A 25,728-nucleotide genomic window follows, 5' to 3' on the forward strand; every position below is an offset into this window, starting at 1 on the left:
TTCAGCAACTGTACTGCTCCCTGTGAAGAGTTAGATGTAGAAATTACATATAACATGACAAATAAAATGCATGTATAAAATGCATATTATTTGAAGTTTTACACCCCTTCTTACACATCAGAACTCATTACAGGGCAATTACTGGTCCGTGTGTGTGTGTGTGTTTGTGTTTGTGTGTGTGTAGGTGCATGCTTCTGTAAAGATAAAAGCCCTCAGCTCTTTGGCAGCCAATGGATCTGCCTATATAAGGCTGTTCTATTCCTATTGCTTTTCCTCAGAGGCGCAAAGCAATTGTCAGTCACAGGACAATGAATACCAGTGACCTTGTTGGATTTCACTGCTGTATGACATCATAATCCTGCGCAATTTGACTGAAAAAAAAGGGTGTTTTGAATACTTTGAGATCAAGAAGCAAAATTAGATTTTGTTAGTGGATGTATAAGCATTTTAATGTAAGAATATATTTGTAAAGTAAGGAGATAACTTCCTTGTACTGGTCAATTTACGAATGTTAAAAGCATAAGCTTCTGGTCAACAAACTAATGCGATTTTCTATATTCCAGAGGTCTGAACCGAGAACTGGGAATTTGAATATTAAGTCACCGGGAAAAAAATGCTCCATCTGTTCTCTGAGAGTCTGCAGTTCACAATGGAATAGAAAACCTCTTTCTTTTCAATTGTCCTCTTTTGAATTTGTATTATGTGGATTTTGAGGTGTTACTTTCATTTTATTTCATGAAATGTTGCAAAGGCTGATTTTGGAACGCATGATGTGCTCTTGTGCCTATTTGAGGGCTATCTATAAATAGTCCACCAGCATACGCATGCTCATGTTTGATTGGAAATTGTAGTGCCTTAAGTCAGTGCGGGGGCCATCTGTCAAAGGAGGGAAAGAAACTTGTGAATGGTGAGTTAAGAGTCGGCCAAATATTCTCTATATAAATATAAAAATGTCTTAAATGAGACTGGATGGTGTTATATTATGTTATCCAATCTGTTGTCAAACTTTTAATTTATTCCCTTTGCTTTCTTTAGCTTCTTTCCAACATTTAGGAAACTAAAGAAAAAAAACACAATCCTGTTTTTTTTCCTCTTGAAGATATATTTAAATCCCCCGAGTAGACCTTCACCAGGGGCAATGGGTTCACGCAGGACAATTTTACAATCTTCTTTTGGAAATGGAAGATCCAGCAGTGGGGAAGATATGAATGGCAATGGAAATAGTCGGCCCGGTGCCTGCAGCTACCTGTCTAACGTGAGGCCAGAAAACAGGTACAGACTCTGTGTGTGTACCATGTTGTCTGGTATCTGCACCATCTGTTTACAGATATACATTTTCACAACTTGATCGCCGCAGCCGAAATAAATAGCTGATAGATTGTGTGCAAAAAAATAAAAACTTGGAGTTACATAGTGTTGTTTAAGTGTTCCCTTTATTTTTTTGCACACTATATAAAGACGTGTATCTCACCTATGCTCCATGTGACCCTTTAAATATCAAATACCAGCCTAACAACAGCTTCTGCATGAAAACATTTCTTCAGTGAAGTAAAAGTTGTTTTGACAGTAGAATTCAATGACAGTCATGGTGATGATTTACTACAGACATTTCAGCATCACAAATACACAGCGTTTAAAAACGCTCTTGATTTCTTTTAGACAAATTGTATTGATAGACAATGTGGTTGGAGGGATAAGAATATGTGTCATGAGATTAATTTGATACAAAGTGGAACTCTGACCCTATTGCATGTAATTTACTAGGTCATTGTATCTTCTAAGAAAGTAATGTTTAACCTCTGTTTGTATATTTCTCTGGATATTAGCAATTATGTCACTCAAAAATAACGCTTTTAATTCTAAATGACAGTGGGGCAATGAAAGCCTGAAAACCATTAGGCACTGACGGAAATCCAGATCACCAAGATACTCCAATCATGTTTGTTTTTCTTTACATGTTGTCATTTTTGCTATATTTACATGAAATACAATGAGTTTAAGATGTATCACACAAAATACTGTAATATCAATGAATGAGCATCACCATTTCAATGTTCAGCTGCAGTAAGAACCACTTACCTGATTTATATCAGCTAAATTCTAAAGTTTTTATCAATATTACTTTTATGTTTCACTTTCTTATTTTAGTTTTAGCACATAGATGTCATCTGCCTCCTATGATCATCTCCATGATGGTAAAGGGATACCTTTGTAGGAATGCATTGCTAAAACCCCTAAGCACATTCATAAAAATATTCAACATGGTTAATTTATTTCTAAGGATATGTTACACAGATATTACAGATATAAGCTGCCTTAAAGCGTGTCCATTTGCTGCTGACAGCAAATTTTCAATATGAAAATTAACAAAAATAAACCATGGATAAAATGTGTCTTTGTTTAAATAGTGTTTTACTTTGTGTGCTCAATCATGAGTAAAACACATCCAAGTGGAAGTTTCATTTAGCTGTGCATTGACCCAAAACTGTAATAGCAAGCGATACCAGATATGGATCAACAAATCACAAGATAACATCCCTTATCCTTCTGCATGATTGTACGGGTGATTTTTTTTTTTTTTTTTTTTTTCATTTTTTTCACAATTGAATTTATCATGCTGTTTTTATTTGATGTTTTTCTTCCAATTTACCTCAAACATACAAATGAGACATATTTACAATTAATGTTTCTGACAATTTAATTTAGCTGTATTGTTAAAAAATAAGTGCAAACGTCATCTGATGAGTGGCTGCCAATGTGTACTTTATCTTACATTTCATACAATATTCACTATATAATTGTTGCAGTCGTCTTTGGAGACAAATAGGTGCAAGATAATGGAAATTTGTCTGGAATAGATAAGACACGTTTATTCAATTATTGTTGAAATATTGGTCTTCTGTTAATTTTCAATGCTTATTTCTTGAGATGAATGCTAATTTTAAGGATATTTTATGACAAATTTCTATTCAAGACAGAACTTGTCTGATCACCATTCTTTCTTTTGCACAGGAGCACACTCTGCAGTGTGATAGCACAATTAACAGAAGAAACACAGCCAGCCTTTGAGACAACTCTCAAGTCAAAAGCTGTGTCAGAAAATTCCAACGTGAAGTTCTCATGCGCGGTTACAGGTAACGCAACATCAAGTATCTGCTAAGAGGTTAAATGTAATATAACACTCCTAAAATGATTTTGTAACTATGCGCAATTATAAATCTGGCACTTGGTATGCTACTGAATTGATATATTTAGCCACTCTGGCAACTGTAACATATTTTGTTTTCAGAGGTTTGTTATAGAATATTATGATAAACTATTATGAGTTAATTTGTCATAGAGAAAGTTAAAATCCAGGGTCTCATCTTTTTTCATCTTTTTCAGGATATCCAACCCCTCAAGTACTTTGGTATAAGGATGATATGCAGTTGGACAGATACTGTGGATTGCCTAAATATGAAATATTTTGCAATGGAAAAAGCCATTCCCTGCACATTTACAAGTATGCGTCTTTCAAATTCTCTATAAATGTAATACATTTGAATATTACTGTTCTATCAAGCTAGTTTCACCACTAACACTGTTTTAACTGTGTGAGGGAAAATTTAAATTCAGGCTATATTAATAGTATAATTTCGTAAAATTTCTTCCATGCAGTTGCAGCGTGGATGATGCTGCTATGTACCAGGCGTCAGCCAGCAACGCTAAAGGTATTGTGTCCTGCTCTGGGATTCTGGAGGTTGGTGAGATGAATGAGTTCAAGATCCATCAGCGCTACTTTGCCAAAATCAAGAAAAAGGCTGAAGGCAAACACAAGGAAGTTGAGGGCAAAGAAAACCAGGAACCACCTCGAGCAGTCAGCCCCGAACGATTACAGAGAAAACGCCGCTCACCAATGAATACGTTTCTGAGCACACCGAACGCCATGGAGGATAAGGCCATAGGAGAGAGCGATCAGGTTGAACCAGATGAACCTGAGGCAAGGTTACAAGGGCCGCAAATGGAGCAAGACAAAGAAAAGCCAGTTCATATGACTAATGGAGCTGCCTCTGCAATAACCAATGGGCAGCCAATCCATGAAAGCGGTAGCGGCAAAACTGGGACGTACATTTACGATCAGTCTCTGAAGATGTTCACCGCACACCAACCCAAAACTCCCTTTGTCAAAAAGAAGATTAAAATTTCAAACATTTCAAAAGTGTTAAAAGCAGATACTCAGGGAGAGGCGCTTTCAGAGAAGGGGAGCGTCAAAGCGGAGACTTCGACCACTGTAGCTCCAGGTTCTCCGGAATCGGTGCACTTCAAGTCAGAGGAGGTGATGGAAGTGGAGCCAGTATGCAAAAACTTGGGAGAACATCATCTGAAATCAACAGACTTTGTTGAAAAGTTTCCAATGGATAAAATGATTTCCCAAAATAAACAGTTCACTTCCTTATCTCATGCTGCTTGTACATCTACAAATAATACTACCTCAGGAATAGGTAAACAAACTGCGAACCATGCGCTGAAAACTAAACACAAAGTTAAAGATAAAAATATGGAAATACAGCCTTCTTACATGAATTCAACACAAGAACAGCAAAGTACAATAGCAGCATTCCTGAAACCTCCAAGTACAAAAATCGAGGTTAATGATAAAAAAGAGGCTACACTTATGGATGCTGATGAGAAGTCCAGTCCTCACACTAATGGAGCTGTTTCAACTCCTGTCCCTGAGTCAGTGACAACACCATGTGAAAGAAGAACTGCTTTGTCTCAGCATCCACGTCAACAGACTGGAGATCAGTTGCCAGAAAAGGAAACAAGCTTGTGCCAAAAGAACACGCCTGTGCCACAGCCAGTACCGCTGAGTGAGGTGAGCCTTTTCACATGAGCTCATGACTGCTTTGTGCTGCCAACGCAGGTACTGTCAGTAACACCAGTAAACTGAGGCTATTCATAGCTCTTACAAGTGAGGTTCTGCTGCATGAGAATTATTGAATGAGGTATATTTTTAGTGATGCGGCAGGAATATTGATGCAAAAGATCGGACAATGTTAATTTCCAGGTAGTTCTTTCCAATAGAGATATAGATATAACATTAGTATTGTACAATAGTATAGTACAATTAGTATTGGTGGGCTTGCTCAGTTTACACTCAAAATGACACTATAATAACTGTAAATGCACAGTATATATTTCTCCCAATTTGTTAACTGTATTAGATTTGTCTATTCATGATGTTTTTCATGATGAAATTACAGCGGGTTTCACTTATACGGCCCTGTGCCAATCAGCACTCTAGTAATTTGCTATAGCAGGGTCGTGAATCCCAATGAAACACTGCTTATGCAATCATCCTAACTCCAGCTGGACGCTACTGACAGCACTGAGAGCTGAGACAAAACACCGCACAGCTGAAGCACCTCTTAAAATTTCTCGCATTCCATTCTGCCTACATTTAAAGACTAAATAGTCACCTTACTTATCTGAAGGCATCCCCATGCCAGGAGTGGGCGGGTACTTAAAAGGAAAAAAGGAACCAGGCAAATATCAGGGATAACCCATAATTTATTCCTCATTTCATCACAATATTGACATTGCACTATGATGTTTGTGTTTTGTCCAGTTGCTTTCAACAGATACCGAAACACAGAGAGAATAACTGAGATAACCTGTTATGGTTTATCTCATTTATAATGGAATGTCATATGACATAAGAAATGGCATGTGTTTGTTGGTAAACCAAACACGTGGGCACCAGATTCGGATTCCGGGTGGATATAACCAATATCAGTGTTGAAGGTTGTTTCCTTGATTTTATTCAAGAGGGTAAAAAAAAAAAAAAAAAAAAAATTGAGAAATAGTTTCTATGAATCTTGAATAAATGGAAATGGAAACACAAGTCTTGCAGCTGTTTCAATTAATTTTAGAAATATTTTTTCCAAGACATGGACATGTTCCAAAAATATACCTTAGACTATTGCTACATCATGTTATACAAGGGTGTGCTGACATGATCACTATGATAGCTTTCCTGTAGTTCATGGCCGCTTTTTGATCAGATGTTATTCCATTCCCTTTCTCGTGTATGCCTAGTTACACTGTTGCTGTTTTTAAGATTACATGTGTTTATCCATGTCTGCCATAGCCAGGGATAAAGAAATATTTATTTACAGCATAGAAACATCTGTTTGCATTGTGTCCCAAGGTTACTCAAGCCCATGAAAAGATAGGCAGGAATGATACACCTGTCAGCCTCGAGCAACCGCCTGACCAGTATTTGTTGGACGCACAGCCATCAAAGAAGACTACATCAGGAAACAAAACTGATGACACCCAGCACCCGTCTGTGCACCATAGTCTTCAAGAACCCATCGCCAAATTGACACAGGACACACAGGATCATTCCAGAGGATCAAATGAAAGCCATACAGTGCTTTTTACAGACCTACAAAAGTCACTGCTCAAAAGCCTTAGTGGCGGTGAGGACACCCAAGGGTGTAATGTTTCGCCCACCAAATGGCAAAGCCAAGTTGATTCAACCATAAAATCTGTTGAAGGGACAGAAATACAAGTTGATGAGAAGGAAGAGGGTAATAATGTAGGCAAGACATTAGTGCAGGGTGACAGCGGCACACACAAGAATGAACAGACTAAAAGGGAAAAGAAAGGAACAGAGGATATAGGTGGCGATATCCTAAAAAATAATTTGAATAGCAGAACAGAGAACCCCATTCAAAAAACAAAAGACAGAAAAGGCTCAGAGTCACAGATTAAGCCAGCTGAATGTGAAAATGCTCTGCGACACCAAACCCCTATGGCAAATAAAAAAGCAGTGGAGGTTCAACCTGATGGCTTCCAGGAAATTCCAAATATTGAGGCAAAAGTCATATCTGTTGCTGAGCTTTTGAGATCCCAAATCAAAGCTCTTGGACCCACAGTGGTGAATGTGCCCACCATATCAGCCCCCATTGACAATGTAGAAGCTGCAGACAAGGAACCAAAAAATGTAGAGACTATATCTGGAATGGAACTGAAGCCACCAGTTCCTGAAAAGAATGCTGAAAATATTACTAATGAAACTTCAACAACAATTATGCCCCAGGATGCAATGTCACCACCTGTCCCAACTATACAAAAATCAAACATGATCCACCCTGTTCCAGACCCTGCCGTCGTTATGCACAACAGTGCAATAAAATGTAATAAGGGTTCGGTGGACAAGAGCCATGAAAATGACACATCAAACATTGGTCATTTGAAAGAACACCCCATTGTTTCCGACTCAGACAGTGAAAATCTTGAAAAAAAGATTGTCTCTGTGACTTGCAAAGAGATAGTGACTAAAAGACTTACACCAAGTTCAAGTCTGTCTGGAAATGTCAGCCAAGAATCTGGGATGTCGCTGACAGTGAAACCTTTGCAGGCCAGCACTCAAGAGTCAACAGTTACCATCTTAGACCATGACAAAACTGAACGAGGTCAAGACAAAAGCTCGGAAACTATAAAGAGTTTAACTCCAAAAATTGAGCTCAACAATAACATTCATTGCAAGAATATTGAAGTCCTTACCACGAAAACATTAGGTCAATACAAAAGTGGAGAATACAGTGCGAATACAGGTGGACAGAAGTTTCCTATCAAAAGTGTTGTTGACACAGACGCGCAAGTAAAAGATCCTGAACTTCATAAGGAAGTTATTAATCCAACTACTGAGGTCAGTCCATTGTTACATAGAAGAGATTCTGTATCTCCCATTCCTTCCGCTACTCCTCAAGAGCTTGCCTCGGGGGCACGCCGCAAAATCCTCATGCCCAAGGCCAAACTTGAGGAGGGAACAGATGCCTTATTGCTTGTTGATAACCTCATTCAGAAAGATGCGATATCTATAGAGACTAGCAAGCAGTCCTCCAGTCCCGTTATCCTCCCCACTTCTCCAAGCTTTTCTCAACAATCACCCCATCTTCAGCCCACTGAAGATAGAACTGCTCCAGTGGAAAAGCGATCACTCTTGAGCAGGAGGAAGATGACATCTGACACCTTCGCCCCGAACCAGCCCACTGAGGCTATTCAAACCAAGAAAACTGATGGAATCCCAGCAGAGAAGGATAAGCATGATCCCCGCAAAGGTACTATTTACTCTATACCTGAAAAACATTCTCAAACGGGCTCCTGGGTCTTTGGTTTATCTATAGTTTTTATTTGCTTGAAACTCCACGGATAAACATTATTCTTACAAAGACACCAAACCAATCATATTTTGTTGTATTTTTTTTATTATTTTTTTATTTAGTTGATGCTGTTTATGGTGATCTCATTTTCTAATCAAGTCCTGATTTGTCACTTGAAACACCAGTTTCCGTAGCTACAGTTTCTATAGCAATTAATCCATCTTGCGCAATGACCACTGTACTCCATACCAACGTCAAGTCATTTCTTATTTGTCATAGTTCTAAGAATGACATACAAATAAAATCCAATGGGTAATATTAATTATAGTAATGCCCCATCAGCATTTGTCCATTCCCACATCTGAAATAAAACGAGATAGTATCATATGACTGCAAGGTGTAACCTGCCGACAGTTTCTTTCTTCATTACCCTTCACCAAATAGCAAAGCAAACATTGTTATGTAAACTGTCCATAGCAGTTTTTAATGTGGCTGGACATGATACGGTTGCTCTGAGAGCATGAACGTGTTAAAACTCTGTCATTAGCATGCCCGTGTTGTTGTTTCACAGCTCCTCAAGTTATCCGTAAGATCAGGAGTGAAACATTTACTGAAGCATCGGGACACTTGAAACTGTGGTGCCAGTTCTTCAACGTTGTCAGTGACTCAACCATCAAATGGTATAAAAATCACATGGAGGTTGCACAGATTCAAAGAAAGTAAGTCATTTTACAAACTACAACTGACAAAAATCACACAATCAACAATTGTTCATTGTTGTATTTTGCAGGATAAAGCCCACTTAGGCAAAACAGCTATTTCACACATACTACATATCTATCCATCTGGGCTTATCCACCCCTCATTTAAAACTGTATTAATATCTAAAGTGTGCAGTTTCATGATATTTCTTTTTCCTTTTTGCCTCCCAGGGCAGGAGATGAGAGTCAGGTAGGTCTCGCCATTGTTCAAGCCTCAAGCAAAGACTCTGGTGTTTACAGATGCGTCATCACAAATGAATATGGGACAGACTCGACAGAGTTTCGCCTGAGCACAGAGAGTATGTTTACACTCAGGCATTACATCCTTAATTATCTTACTTACTTATTTAATTAATTCTCCTTTCTAAAATTTTTCAATTTCTTGCAGTTTTAGCTGCGATTTCTCTATGCGAGGACATTGGTGGTAAGTAGAGATACTAAAGATACCCACAAACTTTATTTGTAGGGCAACAAAAAATCATTTCTGACCGATGTTGTTATCCCCTCTAATGTAGTTGGAGAAGAAATCGAAATGACACCACTAATATTCAGTAAGGGCGTGGCTGATTCTGGCTTCTGGGGCAACAAGTTCTTTGGTCGTATTATGATGCAAGCATCCTGTATCGGCGATGGCTGCGCTTACAAAGTCTGGAGGGCAAAAGTCATCTACGGTCTGGAACCTGTATTTGAATCCGGAAACACTTGCATCATAAAAGCGTGCAATCCCATCGCCTACGGGGGCAAAGAGGAAAGATGCCTAATGGAGAAGAACCTGGACTTTATGAAGCGGGTAGGCAACAAAACCTTTAAGCCACTTAATAGAAATATGATCGAAGTAATTTATCATACCACATGCTGGTATGTCTATCACTGTTCCAAAGGTTCAGTTCAAAATTTATGCATGAGAATTTTAGATGCGCTACTCAATAATTAGATCAGTGTCACCTCTTTGGGATTATTGGTTCATTAATCAAAAGAAAATTGAATAAATGCTGTGGCGTAGGTAGAGCTTATTTTATCTATGTTTTTTATTTCGTTATTTATTTTTTTCCAATTATCTGGATTCAGGAGTGCAAAATCCACAATCTGGCTCGTGAATATGGCAAAATATTCTCTGCAGAGACAAGAGCTGTTGAACACTTCGGGCCTTCGCTGGAGTGAGTATGATCATTTATCCATCAGTTGCAATATTTCTTTTTTTTGCTATTTCCCTGACTTTATTTACAAGAACCCTTATCTTTAAAAGGCATTTATTTTAAGATAATAATCAACACACAGGATCATTCCGGTCTACTTGATTTACCGACCTGCAAACACCATCCCCTATGCCATTGTGGAGGCTGATCTAACAGGCGTGTATCAGAAATATTCTGTCCTGGATGATCAAGGAAGAATCAATATGAAGACAGACTCTGAGGTGGGGCAGAAATGCTGTGCTCTGCAGCATTGGATTTTTCAATGGACCAATGGGCATCTTCTCCTGACTCAGCTAGAAGGTACACTGGGCTTTTTTTCTTTTTAGATTCATACAAGAAATACAGGTTTTAAGCATTACACAAAGCTACATTTAGCAGATTTGATATTTGAAGGTGAAATGCAAACATGGCTGATAGAATCCCATAAAAGTTAAAGCATATATAAAGGGAATAACTTCTCAACAGTCATCTAAATGTTGAAGAACAATATGTGTTTTAGAAACCTTCCGGTTTACCACGTGATTTTTTTACAGATCATTTACAGGGGATAATTCTGGGTATGCTGTGCTGAAAATTTGCATTATTTTCATCTAACTCTTTCATATTTTTCCCTAATTAAAACTCTGAAAAATGAATTTAATTTTCACTCATAGTAACCGAACAAAAAATTGTGATGTCATTTTTCAGGTGTTGAGACAAAGATCACCAAAGTTGGAATTACAGTCAAATCCACAGGGTAAGTATTTTTTGTGTTGTTTCAGTAAATGACAAAAAAACAACACCCGATTTTACAAGTAATTTACCTCTGTTCTGATCACGCTTGTAATGCTGCGTTCTGCTTTGTTGTGTGTTGCTGCAGCCATCAAGGTTTACCTGTTGAAGGGAACCCTAAAATTTTTGAGCAGTTTGTCAGCCAGCATCAGTGTAACTACTTCTGTGGTCTGCTCGGCCTGAGATCCTTGAAGTTTTTAGATACTTTAATGACCCCAGCAAAGCCCAAAGGCTCCAAGAGTCCCTTACAACAACGCAAGATGGGCAGCAGCTCTTCTAGTCCTCAGATCAGCAGAAAAGCTGGCAACAGCCCCAGATTGCCCAGAAAGGCTGACGAGGAATGCAAGACTCCCACTAAACAAAAAACTGCTGACACAGTCAAAGAAGCTAAAATGTCATAAATGTTACTAAATGAGATATGAAAGGCCAAAAATGTTATAAATGCAAACTTATTCGTTGCAATGCCACTGATCTCACAACAGACAGAGACGATTGACAGGAAATTGGATGATTTTTGACTTTCATCTTTCAGAGACACAAGATCTTTCAGCGATCACAAGAGAGAAAATGATTTTGCAATTAATATTCAACAGCCTCCATTCCTTATCTCGATCTCTTATTATGGAGTTATTCCCTCGCCTCTTCAGGCATTTTTGCATTCTTCATTCAACAGGCCTATGCTCTTGTGTGTGGTAGAAAGTAGAACTTTGTTTTAAACTATTGTCACTCTCAGGTCATTTTATTTGTACATGAATGTCAGAGAGATCAGTTTGAACTGAAGTGTTTTTTTTTTAAATCCGCTTTTTAATTTTTCAATGTAAGAACACATTGATATCTTTATTTCTTGGTAAAAGCAATAGAGTCGAGATGGCTAAAAGCCAGCAAAATTAATGTACAGCAAATTTCATGTAACAAATATAGTAATTCCAAAAGAAGGATCTTTTCCTTATAATTTCAAGAATGTTTCAAAACCACATGTAGCATTAAACAGCACTGTTGTACAGTGGCTTGCTGTGTTTTTATTTTGAACGAGTCATCTCTACCTTTCACAGTACATTGTACCACACCTTGGACTGAAATGAGAGCTCTTTGAAATAAAACACTTTGTTACAAAGTTTGAGGATTAGAGACAGAGTAGCGCTGCATGGTTTTTGCATTTCAGTGACCATTTTTAAAGATAGTACCATACTATGAAATTGGCTGAATTACTGAATGAGAGCCACTCGGTTTTGACATAAGCATGCATCACCTCGTATGTGTCACATTCATTACTTATATTTTATCTAAGTGGTAATTTCAATAGTCACTGACACATCTCTCTGTCGTCATACATATATGTATCCATTACTTTCGGTTAGCACTACAGCTGTCATGAAAACTGTTGCCGCATTTGGCCTGATTCCTTTGAGTAGCATGATACTAGAATTTAAATTCAATTTACCTTCATCTTTACAAATTATTTTCACAGAATTTTTCAGCTAAAATTCTGGCCAATTTGTCCCCACTAAAAAAAGTGAGAAATAGATGATTTGCCAATTAATAATGCGCCTTAAACCAATATATGCTTGTCCACCAGTGCATCATGAAATTAAATCTCTCCGAAAATTCTATTCAGATTAACTAATGAATTTCTCATGAGCTCTGCATTTCAAATACTTATCACACATATCTACTTTGCTGTAGTTTTTCCTTGCATTCTCATTATCCTGAAAGTGACATCAAATTTGCACGTCCTCTTCTTTTTGCGCATCTTCTGTCTCCTGACCTAACCCTGTCGTGTGCATCCCCTTCTCTCACTTAAGAGGATTGCACAACACAACTGTGATAAAAGCATTAAGGTTAAAACAAATGTGTTCAATCATGGTTGAAAAAAAGGGAGCTTTCTTTAGCCACTGAGGGGCGAAACTTATTTCATCCCGATACTGGAGGACAAGTTACTGCTCATGACCAGCGTGTGTTTACAGCGTGTGAAAGGCTAACTTCATCATGATAATCATTTGTGATCCCCAGTCATTAGTGAGTCATCGTTTATGTAAGCAGTGGCCTCAAAGCCAAGTGTGAACAGTAACGCAAAGCTAAACCCAAGCTCCACAATACTATTCACAAAGTGTTATTTCTGTTGCTCTCCAGCCAGCAGTGTGACATTCGAAGGCTGTCAAAATATGAATTAGATGATGGACTCACAGAGATGGGCTAATTAATTGTTTAATTTTAACTTTTATTTAACCAGGAAATCCTCATTAAGATTAAACATATTTTCCAAATAAATAATAAATGGACTGTCTAAGCAAGAATATCCCCTTTCATTACACTTTTAGCCTTTGAATTCCCTGACACACAGTCATAATATTTTCCATGTGTCCCCTTTTTTTTTTGTGCTAAATCTATCTTGTCATCGTGCGTTGACATGGGTGCACTTAAGAGCAAAGGGAAGGTGCAGTATGACATGCAAAGGATTGGATCCAGTGTGCAAGCAGGCGCTTCTGCCACCTACTGTTAGTTGAATCACCAGACAAGTAGAAGTCTGTTTTACAGTATCTAAATTCCTCTAATTTAACGGTACATATGGGAAAGCTATAAGATTTTGACTGTGTAATCTGTGTTTGACTGTGTTTGACTGTGTTTGACAATGTAATCATTGTCATATATTTCCAAAATAAATAAAGATAGGTTACCTTTATGATCACATTGTAAGATGTGTAAAGCATGTCTTATATTGTACTTTGGTGACAAAGCAAGTATTAATAAGTAATTGAGTATTAAATCAAATATTGTCCATGTTCATTTTTTAAAAACCTCTTCAGTTTGCTAATATCAAATCAAAAAAAGAAAAAGGAATTACATGTATTCAAGAGTAAAAATGTTAGTCAGTGAGACATAATTCAGTCCAGATGAGTGTCCTATAATGCCTTTTAAATGAGTGAAGTGGAGAAATTACAGAGAAAAGATGCACTGGCACAGCTCGCCATCCTGCAGGAATAGCTCTGATGGAACGCAATTAAGAACACTGGACGTCTCTGGGTAATATCAGCATTAATACCTATTAAAGGACAAATGAGTGAATTGTCAGTCCCAAACAGTAGAGATTTTGTGTGTACATTTAACCCTAAGTAACTGACATTTCTTGAAATCAGAATTACTGTTTAGTTGATGTGAATATTTTGCACTTGGACCCTAGGTCTTTTGCATACTTCACAGAATTGCAGCATTCATTCTCATATTCTGGATATTTATGTCACAAAATGCTAAATGACGGCCCATAAAAAAGATATAACTTGGGTTTAAAGACGACAGACTCAGCATTGGGTGAAAAACAAGTACGAGAGCTGAATGCCACACAATAGGACCATTTTCACATTCAGTTAGACATCATTTCTACAACACCAGCAGCAACCCAATGATTTAAAAGAGTGGAAGATCTCATTAAATCCAACGGTAATGGGGAAAAGCAGAAGCACAATATGATTTCTAAGAATGGAACTCACACAAGGCTGCCTGTGACTCTGACCTCACATTGTTGTGTCTACCTGACCTCAATTATCATTGACGTGCCACGATAGTTGTGACCATTTAGGCAGATTATATGAAAAGGATCACACATCCCTAAATGCCACAGACTATTTGGCATTTAGAAAAGTTTTATCTCCAGTCCACCAAAAGTCGCAGGCTGCCACAGGGTCCTGTGAAATCGCTAAGTAGACTGTCAGTGCTGAGTCAATCTGCCATATCATGGCAAGCGTCAGCTGACCATGAAATAATAATAATATTGATGTATATCTCTTACCATTTTCTCTAATGCATGAACTTAAAGGCTAAGTCTGAATAGGAAGTAATCACAATAATTACCTCCATTATGGCATAATACTAAATGAAGATCTCAAACAAAAAATACCTATGTGGTTTTAATCCAAGCTTTCTCCTGTGTTGGCAGCATCTACAGCAAAAACAGCTGTGTTCAACAATAAGAATAAGAGTTTGAATTTTGAAATCTAAACTTTTGAAACATAAATTTGACAAAAAAGGAAACAAAGTAGTGAGAATCTACAAATAAATCACTTCTCAACTGTGAACTGCTCAGGACAAACGTTGCAGTAAAGTTGCTGAGAGTACCAAGTAAATACACCCATAGATGTCAAGAGCCTGTATTTTGCACAATAAAATCACAGACAAAATTTGATAATGGACTTTCATTACCAGCATACACAATATGTTGTTCTTTCATTTTATTAAAATGTTCAGATATGACACTTTCTAAAACGAAGATGAATTCATAGAATTAATATTAAACCTGGAGTCACATTTAAGTAGGGCAAATCTTTCAAAGCATGGTATTTATCAATCTGTACAATTTAGACGACGCCTGGCCCCAAAACTTCAACATTCATGTTATCAAGTTAGTAATAATGCCTTATATTTGAGGAACAAATCATATTGAATTTGATGAAGACTATGAATCTGACTGACATAGCTGTGAATAAAAAGAACCAAAAAGAGTTTTAATCACTGACATCCACAACATGCAACTTTAACATAATCTGTTCTTATTTAATTTTTAAAATCATGCAATTAAAAAAAAAAAAAAAACAAACATTTGTACCCATTTCTGACACATGTTACTCACACACTCAAAGAGTTAATCATACAAAGTATATTTTCTCTATTTATTTATTATCTATTTATTTACTGTTTTCAACAATTGTGATATATGGCAAAGTGGACATTTAGACTAGATATCCCCTCCAAATGGAATCTGTTAATAGTTTCAATTATGACTTATTTGTCCAAAAGTGTACCTTCAACTGTACAATTTGTTCATTGTCCAGTGCCATATACACTAATATGTTTGATATGTCCACAACAGACGTGTTGTTCGTAACCATCTGAATCTGTAATTTAGATAAACATCCGACTTGAAAAGCTATAAATATATTTTGAAATACGGGGAGAAGACAATTAAGCATGAGTCATTAAAGGATGAATATAACCCTGACTTTTAATGGTGATTCATGCTGGTGTGGCATACGTGCTTCTAATTATCCTTACAGGTTGAGTCAACAATCCAAAATGACCTGGTGGGTTTCAGTTGTGTGGTCATGACTCCTGTTATCACCTACTCAGCCAAATGTACTTCCTGAAGGAAATTAGATTTAGTCATTGATAAAAGAAGGTAAAAGATTGGTATTGATTCAAGCATCTCAGTTGTCAATCATTTCTTAAAATCTTTTTTGTGTGAAAACCAACAATGGTTAATAGAGTTGGTGTTAATTAAGGGTGTAGTGGAGAGTAAACATGGCAACATGTACACTCTGTGCAATATATTTGCACAGTAGGGAATACCCATCAATATAATGCTATAAATTATTATTTTTTCGTGATTGTTTGAATCATGAGAGTGTAAGATGTATATTACAGATATAATATAAACAAACTTTCTTCATCAATGATCATGTGCACTACATCATTTAACATCTTTTTGTGCCAGTGTTCAACTGTTTTGAGCTCTTCTTAATGGTATTCATGTATATTGATCAGCTCAAAGGAAACACAGCTAAACAGATATTTTCTGCTCAGAAAATTTCTTACTGGCGTCTTCAACCAGTCCAGAAATATTTGGATAGTGACACAATCTTCATGATTTGGGATCTGCATGCCACCACATTGGATTTGAAATGAGACATTTGAAATGAGACAACTACAACAGAATTAAAGTGCAGACTTTAAGGTTTAATTCAACGGGTTGAATAAAAATATATGATTAAACATCTAGGAATTATGCTATTTTTATATAAATGCTCCTCATTTCAGGGGGCTCAAAAGTAATTGGACAAATAAACATAGCCTAACCTAAGTAAAATGTTACTTGTTTTGTTGAAAATCCTTTGCAGGCAATGACTGCCTAAGGTCTGGAACCCATGGACATCACCAAAAGCTGGCTTTCCTCCTTTGTGATGCTTTGCCAGGCCTTTACTGCAGCTGTCTTAAGTTATTGCTTTTTGTGGGTCTTTCTGCCATAAGTTTTGTCTTGAGCAAGTGAAATGCAGTTTCGATTGGGTTGAGATCTGGTGATTGACTCAGTCATTGCAGAATATTCCACTTCTTTGCTTTAAAAAAAAGTCCTGGGTTGTTTTAACAGTTTGTTTTGGATCATTGTCCATCGGTGCTGTGACGCACCGTCCAATCAGCTTTGCTGCATTTGGCTGAATCTGAGCAGAAAGTATATCCCTATACACTTCAGAATTCATCCAGCTGCTTCTGTCTTTTGTCACAATCATCAATAAACACAAGTAACAACATTATTTTTTCTCAGAATGTACCAAACTGTTGATTTGGCCACTCCTAACATTTCTGCTATCTCTCTGATGGATTTCCTCTTTTTTCCAGCCTCAGGATGGTCTGTTTTACCTACATTGAGAGCTCATGTTGTGTGTTCACAGAAACAGCTTCCAAATGCAAACCCCGCACCTGGAATCAACTCCAGACCTTTTAACTGTTGAACTGATGACAGTTTACTGAGGGAAGACTCCATGCAGCCTTGTTATTTTTTTGCAGCCTTCAGAGTCAATTGTCCAATTACTTTTGGCCCCCAAAAAAGAAGCAGCTATCAATTAAAGAGCTGTAATTCCTAAACCCTTGCTCCAATTTAGCAGTTGCAGCTGCAGTCTGCCCTTTAAGCCCACATTGATAATATAATTGTATCCTGAATATTGTCTTTGTAAATAGCTAAAATAACAAAACTTGAGTCATTATCCAAATATTTCTGGACCAAACTGTATTTTGAAAAAGCCTGCTCATGTATCCATCCATCTTCTTCCGCTTATCTTGCACCCAGGGAAGTTGCCAGCAAGAATACAATAGCATCTGCAAGGCCAGAAACATTATTGATCAAAATCTGGAGATGTTTAGTTTGTGAAGGACAAGAGGTCACTCAACACACCCTGCTCCAACCATAATATATGTTGGTGGGACGACGGAGTCATTCTCCAACATCCGCATTAGATGTGATGCTATAATACACCCCTACAGCTTTTGCAATATATTACATGATTAAAAATAAAACAAACTGATACTACTACTATGTTGCATATATAAATGCAACATTACCTTCTTTTAGCACTGTTCTTTTTACATGTTGTAGTTCCTGATAAATGGATGTGCACAGTATTTATTGTACGGAACCAAAAAGGAAACATGCAGTTCTGTTGGAGCTCTTTTCTAGTCTTTGTGTTAAAAAAAAAAAAAAAAACAATTAATAGCATTATTTTCAATGAAGTCTTCATTCCTAAAAATAAATCAACAATATAATATCTAAACACTATTTGTATATATTTTTCAAACTAACTTACTGACTTCAAATATAGCCAACCTTCAACCTACCTACCCTTGTTCAACATTTTAATACTTTCAATAGGCAAAGCCCAATCCCCTTGTCATGTTACACATATTATTACACATATTATTTGAGAATCTTTAAAATGAATGAATAAAGGAGTATTTTTCCCGTTGATTTGCAGAGATTGATCACTATCAAACACTTTATCGTTGATAGAAAAACAAGACCTAGAAAAAAGAAGATTATACTTCCATGCAGAGGCAGTGTAATGCTAAACGCACGTCAGCACTACTTGACTCGTTTTCTAAAACGTTCCAAACGGTCCAAAATCGCACTTTCGGATACTGCACTTCGGAATGGAAAGATAATGTTTCTATAACATAATGATTAACGCCCTGCCGCCTACCCACTGAGAACACAGACGGCTGTTACCTAAACTTGGGCCAAACTGAGTTTTTGGGGAGAAGCTTCTTTCCGCCGTATGCTCAACTGACACCTCAACATAGCGGTCCAAAGGGGGCGGGACTTCCTCTCTCGCGCACCCGGAAGATTTGGATGCATGTTTCCCTGCCCGATCTTGCGTCCATATGCTCGCCTGTTTAAACGTTTTCATGTGATTTAGGTGCTTTTTTTCTACACATAATCCTTTGCAGCGATGTTATCCTTTGATTTCCTTGACGATGTTCGTCGCATGAATAAGCGGCAGGTACGTACACAAATATTAGTTGTGTCGGATTTTGCCACTCTTTGTACGTTGAGAGATCCCAGAGCTAACGGCAACTAGCCGCTGACCGCCCTTTTAATGTTGTAGCCGACTCGAACGACAAAGTGAAGTGCTTGTTTTTATTTTTACTTTATTCTTGTATCTTTTAAATGTTTCCTACGGCCAGAAACGTCGCGAACGAGCCGGATTCAACTAGAACACTGAGTTTGTTGTTGCTAGCGCTAGCTATTGTTCACATCTTACTACAACACAGTACAAGCTCATGCCAGATTTGAGGATGAGAGTGAACATTGATATCAATGAGATACTTATTTATGTATAGAAATTTGTATTTTTTTAGTAAAGTTTATAAATTTCAAAGTTTTTCCTTTGGACCTGAGCGTGTATCTTTGTATTATTGACCTGGAAACATTGTTCTGAATGCTTTTCATGAATGTAAATGTTATATTTCTATTACTACTGCAGCTTTACTACCAAGTGCTGAACTTTGGTATGATTGTTTCGTCTGCACTGATGATCTGGAAGGGACTGATGGTTGTCACTGGCAGTGAGAGTCCAATTGTTGTTGTTCTCAGGTAACATTTGTTTTTTATGACTGTGTAGGCTGTTTGATTCCCATTCTGCCTCTGGATTTGAAGCTCAGAAATGAGTGTGTTGTAATATTTGATCTAACTCCTAAATTTGGAGGGACTCTATGTATTAAATGGACACATAAAGAATTACACACTTAGAGAATTGTGCTCGTTGATTTCCATGCAATACCAATTCAGCTACCAATTTGGTTGCTCGAAACTGAATCTGATCGTCTTCTTTTCCATTTGGCTCTTCAATTCAGGGGTCGTTTCAGCCAATCATTGGCTGCCATCTAAGCCCATTCTTTGGATCTTCTTCTCTCACCCCAACTACCTTCATGTCCTCTTTCAATCTGGCCTTTCAGACATTGTCTCCAAATCATCTCACATGTGCATAATTGAGCACAATTTAAACTAATGATGCTTAGGCATACGTAAGCATGTTTATTTATTCATTCATTCATTCACTTGATGAATGAACTTTAGCATCTATTTTGCCATTTGTGATGCTTTTCTGTTTGGTCACCACATTAAAACTATCATTGAAAAATTGAAAGCTATATCCAGTCTTTTTGTTGTTGTTTTGTTTTGTTGTTTTGTTTAATCTGCCGAGTTTTAGAGAAAAAGGATTTTATAGCACTTTCAGTGGTACCAGTGGTACAATGGTTTTGGCGCACAGTACTCCAAAAACAGTGTACCACTTGAAAAAAAAAAAAAAGGAAATTGCATATGTTGTAAGCACAACCATAAGTGAGGGCGGTAGATACATGTTGTGTTTAAAGTTGAAAATGAAGAGGCAGTTCCATCTCTAAATGCGTATTTAATTGTCTTAAAAATAAAATCATGAGTCACTATTGAAGGAAAGTAGTAACACCCATGGGTCATCGTGGAAGAGCAATAAAACATGAAATAACACATTCAAAGGACTTAAATAGAATCCCTTTCTATTAATACATTTTCATTTACTGTTCAAATATAAAATGTATCGTAATTGTTTACATTTATTGCATTGCATTGTAGAAATATTTGTTTTTAATGTTGTATCTCTATATAATAAAGTAGTGTTATTTTACCCTTGGCTACAAGTTTTTGTCCCTACACTGGATTCAGTCCAATCAAAATGTATAATGTAGAAAGCTCTTACTGAAAATAATTATGGATGCCTGTGTTGCTCTGATAACATGTTTTTCTTTTTTTGACACATAGACACACCTACATTAAATTAAAATGTGTATTGTAATTTCAGTGGGAGTATGGAGCCAGCTTTCCATAGAGGAGACCTGCTATTTTTGACCAACCGGGTAGAGGATCCAATCAGAGTTGGCGAGATTGTTGTCTTCAGGATAGAGGGCAGAGAGATCCCAATTGTACACAGAGTACTAAAGATCCATGAAAAGTAAGAATGCATGACTTGATATTTAAGATTACATTATAACTCGAGTGTCAATGTTTAATCGAATCGGAAGAGTTCAATCACAGACTGCATTGACAACCTTGTCTTTGATAATATGCAGAAAAAGTCTTAAAATTTGGCCCTCCAGGTGAATATTCATCATGGGAGCATATATCCAAGGGCAAGAAAATGCATCTTTGACGTTGGCTGATATTCTGTCCTCAGGGAAAATGGAGACATTAAGTTCTTGACCAAAGGGGACAACAATGCTGTGGATGACAGAGGTCTATACAAGCAGGGTCAACATTGGCTTGAGAAAAAAGATGTGGTGGGACGAGCAAGGGGGTATGTAGTGGGTTTGGAAAGACCCATGACATTTCTGTACCCTCCAAGTACTCCTCTTGTTTTGCTTATACAATACTTGAATATTTCCCTCCATAATCTTAAAAAAAAAATAATTAGGAAGAATTGCAAAGTGGTGTATTGACAAATATTAAATTTAGTTTCTCATAACTGTCAAAATAATATAAAACATTTTCACAGGGTGGGCAGAGCACATGCAATAGTTAGCCACTCTCAACTGATAAGGTCATTTTCAAAAAGCAATTTTCTAGTTTCACAGTATAAGAGTTAGGGATTATAGTTGTTATAAAAATCTATTTGCTAGTTAATTTGCTCTGAACAAGGCAGGATTCACAAGTATTTCCCATTCATTTGTTTACCCACAGGGAAGAGAGGCAGACCAAGGACATTGGACACTTAGGCTTAGGTTTCCTGAGCATGAGATAGTATCCCCTTATGACATGATTATAATCATCAAGGAGTGGGACATTCTTTATTTCTGTCTGTTCTGTATACAAGTCATTTTTCACCTTTAGAGATGAACATCCAATTTAAGTTGAATCCAGTGCAATAGTACTCTTTGTCAAATTTGTGAAAATGACATAATGCAACATTTTAATTGGATAGCTTTTTAAACATCATGTTTAAAAAGAAAAAAAAATAAGTATTAAGTTAAAAATTAGAAAAAGCAAGTCTTTTTGTGTGAGATTTTCCTGATTGAATCTGGTGAAAATCAGTTGACTGACTTCATGTTACTAAAGAGCAGAAAAATGATAATTCTCAAGTGAACAGATTGAAATGCAACTCTAAAAGCACCCCTCTTCTCAACACAAGCCATCTTTGAAGCTCAGTTCCCTTTTAAAATCCATTTCATAAGTTATAAATCTGTGTCATTCATGAAATTGTCAGTGATTATTGTTGTCTTCTCCAGGTTTGTGCCATATATTGGAATTGTCACTATACTCATGAATGATTATCCCAAGTTCAAAGTAAGTATGCTGAACACCCCATACCCATCTTTGCTTAAGTTATCATGCTGTTATATTTTAACCATTTATCTTTTCATCCTACAGTATGCTGTTCTCTTCATGCTGGGTCTCTTTGTGTTGGTCCATCGGGAGTGAGGTGCCCAAACTTCAGGGCTCAAGAAGGATAAACTGCGTCCAGGAAACCTCAGTCATGCCTTTCAGAGAGAGAATTAAGTTAGGCTTTTGTCAATCCCAACTGGCTTTTTGTACCATTTGTTCAAACATTTTGTAGAAATGTGGATAGGGTGTTTACATTTGAAAAAAAAACCCAAGCTTTAAAAAAATATTTTTTTGAGGGAAATAGGCTAGATTTAGTTTGAAGTTGATCTTTATTTGTAATCCACAGAATGTAAACAGCATTCTCAAAGCTAAATTAATTTTGTTTCTCTGTTGATTCATTGTCTTTGAAAAGAAAAATGTGAAGTACTTTATGACAACTAATTATGAATGATATTAAATATGGAACCTGGTTACCATCCAATATGGATTGTTTTAAATCTTTGTTGTTGTTTTTTTTTCCATTGCCTCCCTTTCTTAAGAGATGGCAGAAATGAATAAACACTGTCATGTTGGAATAAAAACATTTCCAGAATATGTTTCTAGCAAAATTAGAGGTTCAATGCCTTGAAAACACATATTGAAATTTTTATAATGTACAGGTTTTTGATATTTCTGTTTAAGGTAGATTATGAACTACCGGTACATTTGCATGGAAGTAGACATTCCTACCTGATAAGCAGACTGCTTTGGGAGTCTTACTTAAGCTGTTATCAATTGTTCTGTTCCTGATTAACAGAATGCAGCACAACAATTGCTTATGCAGGTTTTATAACGCATTGCCAGGTGTGTTCATTGAGAGCACAGGGTAATACAACGGTGGGGAACGTGGTGGGTGGGGGTGTCTGTGTTACCAGTATCTCCCACCAAGATGTCCCTGAGTGTCACAGGAGACCCACTGCAACATCTACATGACAAGGATTTACGTTTTAAAGAGGAGGCAGAGCACTATTTGTGTATTTGTGGGTGAATAATGGCATCCGCCAAGATACACCCCTGGCTTTGCAACTGATTCCATGTAACTTTCCTTCCAAGTTGTCCAGCAGGCTTGTTGCAGCAGCCCAGAGCTACTACCCTGGCAAACCTGGCAGCTTCTGAGGCAGGTGCGGCTCCGCTTCCACCAGGTGACGGCATTGAGTTCAGAGAAGTCCACAAAATAATCTTTATGACAGTGTCGGTACTCAAGTGATGTCTTGTAAACATATTGTAGAATTAAATGATGTTTGAATTGTTATGTTGTGCACTGCAGAGACACTATTGTTTTCACTCCAAATGACATCAGGGAGAACTTTGATACATTGGCGTAAATAACTAATGCTTGTTTCTAACACATATAATGTATGTTATGGTAAAGTAATTGTACAGCATTATTAACCATTTTTGACCCCACTCTTTGTTTCTCGCTATCAGTGAGCACCAACATGTAACCATACTGTATAAACCCTTCACATATGGATCCTTTTCACCTGCTGAAACGCAGAGAGCAACTTCTAATACTTTGGACAGTCTTGAAATTGAGTATATATGGAAACTCTAAAGACCTAAACTCCTTTTATCCTGCCCTAAACTCTTATTTTATTGTCATAGAATTTTCAGTAATCTGCCCATCAGTATTTTTTTTAACACATAAAGCTTTTCCATTTGTTGTGGCGCCACAGGGAATAATGCAACTCCAAATAACCACAGGCTGTACTCTCAAGAGATGACCTTTACACCTTAAACTATATATCTATTTTAAATGACTTGAAACGCAAATGTCTAGTGCACTTTATAAGGAATGTTAAAAATAACAAATGGATCTAATCAGTGAACTTGCAGAGGTTGATGCCCTAATGGTCCTACTGTATTCTAATTACACTGACATTCAGCCGTCCAGAATCCCTGAACCCAAGTATGCGTGCGTGTGTGAATGTCGAAGGTTATTCAAAGAGCAAGCCAGTGCTGCAGCTCTTTGACTTACCAGTTTATCACCTTGAAGTGACAAAGAGGCAGTCTGTCTTAACAACTCGCAGCAACCAAGCTGGCAGTGAGAAGCAGCAGGATCTGCTCTCCTTAGAGGACTATGGTGATCAGAGCAGCGTGTTGCAACTGGCCAAATGTCATGCTGCTCATTTTCAAGGAGAAAATTAGCAACATGCAGGGATCGAGGGACCTTGGAGGGAAATGCTGCTTTTTGGAGGGGGAAAGCAGCGTTCATGTGTGACATTTTATGGACATGACCACAGGCGAGATGCAACGACAGGCCATTCTTATCTTCAGTTTATTAGCAAATGAAGGGAAAAGCCCAACATAACTCGATATGTGTGATTCTGCAGACATGAAAGATGCAGGCACATTGTCAAACTGATTGGTATTTAAGTCACATATTGGATTTCTTGTATGTGCATCTTCTTCCACATCGAGTAGCTCTACCTGCACTCAAACTATAACTGCCGGATTATTAATACAGGTTCAAACACTCAAACATCATTTTGGTAGGGCATAGTTTTTTGTTTTTTTTTTCCCGTGGAGAAAAAGACAAATATTCCTCAAACCGTTGGTATCATTTTTGACTTTGAGAATGGTGCGTAAAAAGGCGCACGACACCATCGTGACGCACTCGGGCGGATTCCCAAGCACGTTGCCATTCATCCGGCAGGTTGAGTAAAAGGTGCACGCAACGTAAACACAGCCCACCCCGCGCAGGAAACCCTATAAAACCCCACGACGAGTATGAGCAGAGCACGACTTTCGGAAGGAGAGCATTTGGACATTTGCGCACTGGAGAAACTGCTCCAAGCTCCACGTTGAGATGAAAGGCTCCGCGCTCAATGCTTGCCATTGTGGCTTATTTACTTATCTTGTCTTATTTTCATTCGTGTCTTTAACCACCGCAGTCAGTTTCGACTTGACAGAGCTTAGGAATAAAGTTGCAAAAATTAAAGTGAATCCAAGAGGAAATCTTTGGGCTACAGGTAAGCATAATCTTGTTTTGTTTTTTTCTTTTTTGTCTTCTAACTTGGGAATTATTTCTTTTTTTCTGTTTCTGTTTTTTCTTTTCTCAAGAAAGATCTTCCATCAGGTCATATACCTAATGCAATGTCATTACTAATGTGTATTTTCTTTCATTTGAAAGGACATTTCATGGGAAAGAAAAGCGTGGTGGACACGCCTTTGCTGTCTTCAGCTGAGGGGCAGGGAGTTGGTGCGCTGGAAGCCAACGAGCCCGCGGAGCGCGGCGCCCTCGGTGAGCTTTTCCAGGAGTTTCTTAGACTGGCGTATCAAACGCAAATGGATGCACAAGAGAGCCTCTCAAAAAGCCAGGTTATTACCAAATCATCCTTACCAATAGAACTTTTTTCATTCAATACTATGATTTCATTTCTTGGCAAATCGACCGAGATATGTTTTTCTTTTTATCA

At 37.5% G+C, this 25,728-nt stretch overlaps 3 protein-coding genes across 5 annotated transcripts in view; all 3 read left to right on the forward strand.

Moving 5' to 3' along the window:
* Nucleotides 1-621: 621 nt before the first annotated feature.
* LOC147217957 (alpha-protein kinase 3-like) lies at nt 622-13,226 on the forward strand. 2 transcript variants are annotated; one of them, XM_086174803.1, is made up of 14 exons: nt 627-907; nt 1,036-1,272; nt 3,013-3,134; nt 3,385-3,502; nt 3,658-4,855; nt 6,191-8,111; nt 8,725-8,872; nt 9,086-9,213; nt 9,303-9,338; nt 9,430-9,704; nt 9,983-10,071; nt 10,193-10,410; nt 10,798-10,846; nt 10,970-13,226. In XM_086174803.1, exons 2-14 carry the CDS (start codon nt 1,139-1,141, stop codon nt 11,280-11,282), a joined length of 4,749 nt encoding a protein of 1,582 aa, XP_086030929.1. In that variant the 5' UTR covers nt 627-907; nt 1,036-1,138; the 3' UTR covers nt 11,283-13,226. The 2 variants fall into 2 exon arrangements, with proteins under 2 accessions (XP_086030930.1, XP_086030929.1); XM_086174804.1 differs by lacking the exons at nt 10,798-10,846; nt 10,970-13,226 and having other exon boundaries at nt 622-907; nt 10,161-10,299.
* Nucleotides 13,227-18,754: 5,528 nt separating this feature from the next.
* On the forward strand, nt 18,755-22,751 carry sec11a (SEC11 homolog A, signal peptidase complex subunit). The gene is made up of 6 exons (XM_086175183.1): nt 18,755-18,917; nt 19,401-19,510; nt 20,754-20,903; nt 21,126-21,245; nt 22,174-22,231; nt 22,316-22,751. Exons 1-6 carry the CDS (start codon nt 18,867-18,869, stop codon nt 22,364-22,366), a joined length of 540 nt encoding a protein of 179 aa, XP_086031309.1. The 5' UTR covers nt 18,755-18,866; the 3' UTR covers nt 22,367-22,751.
* Nucleotides 22,752-25,050: 2,299 nt separating this feature from the next.
* nmbb (neuromedin Bb) overlaps nt 25,051-25,728 on the forward strand; it is a 1,106-nt gene continuing 428 nt past the window's right edge. Inside the window, exons 1-2 of one of the 2 annotated variants that reach the window (XM_086175118.1) lie at nt 25,051-25,281; nt 25,443-25,553. In XM_086175118.1, the coding sequence (XP_086031244.1) occupies nt 25,119-25,281; nt 25,443-25,553 (274 nt within the window). In that variant the 5' untranslated portion in view covers nt 25,051-25,118. Of the gene's footprint in view, nt 25,282-25,442; nt 25,631-25,728 lie in introns of both variants that reach the window. The other variant, XM_086175116.1, reaches the window with a different exon arrangement.

The sequence above is a fragment of the Fistularia commersonii genome, chromosome 27, assembly GCF_037954325.1.
Source record: "Fistularia commersonii isolate RoL2024-O1a breed Wild chromosome 27, RoL_Fcom_v1.0, whole genome shotgun sequence".
In the NCBI taxonomy this organism is placed as follows: domain Eukaryota; kingdom Metazoa; phylum Chordata; class Actinopteri; order Syngnathiformes; family Fistulariidae; genus Fistularia; species Fistularia commersonii.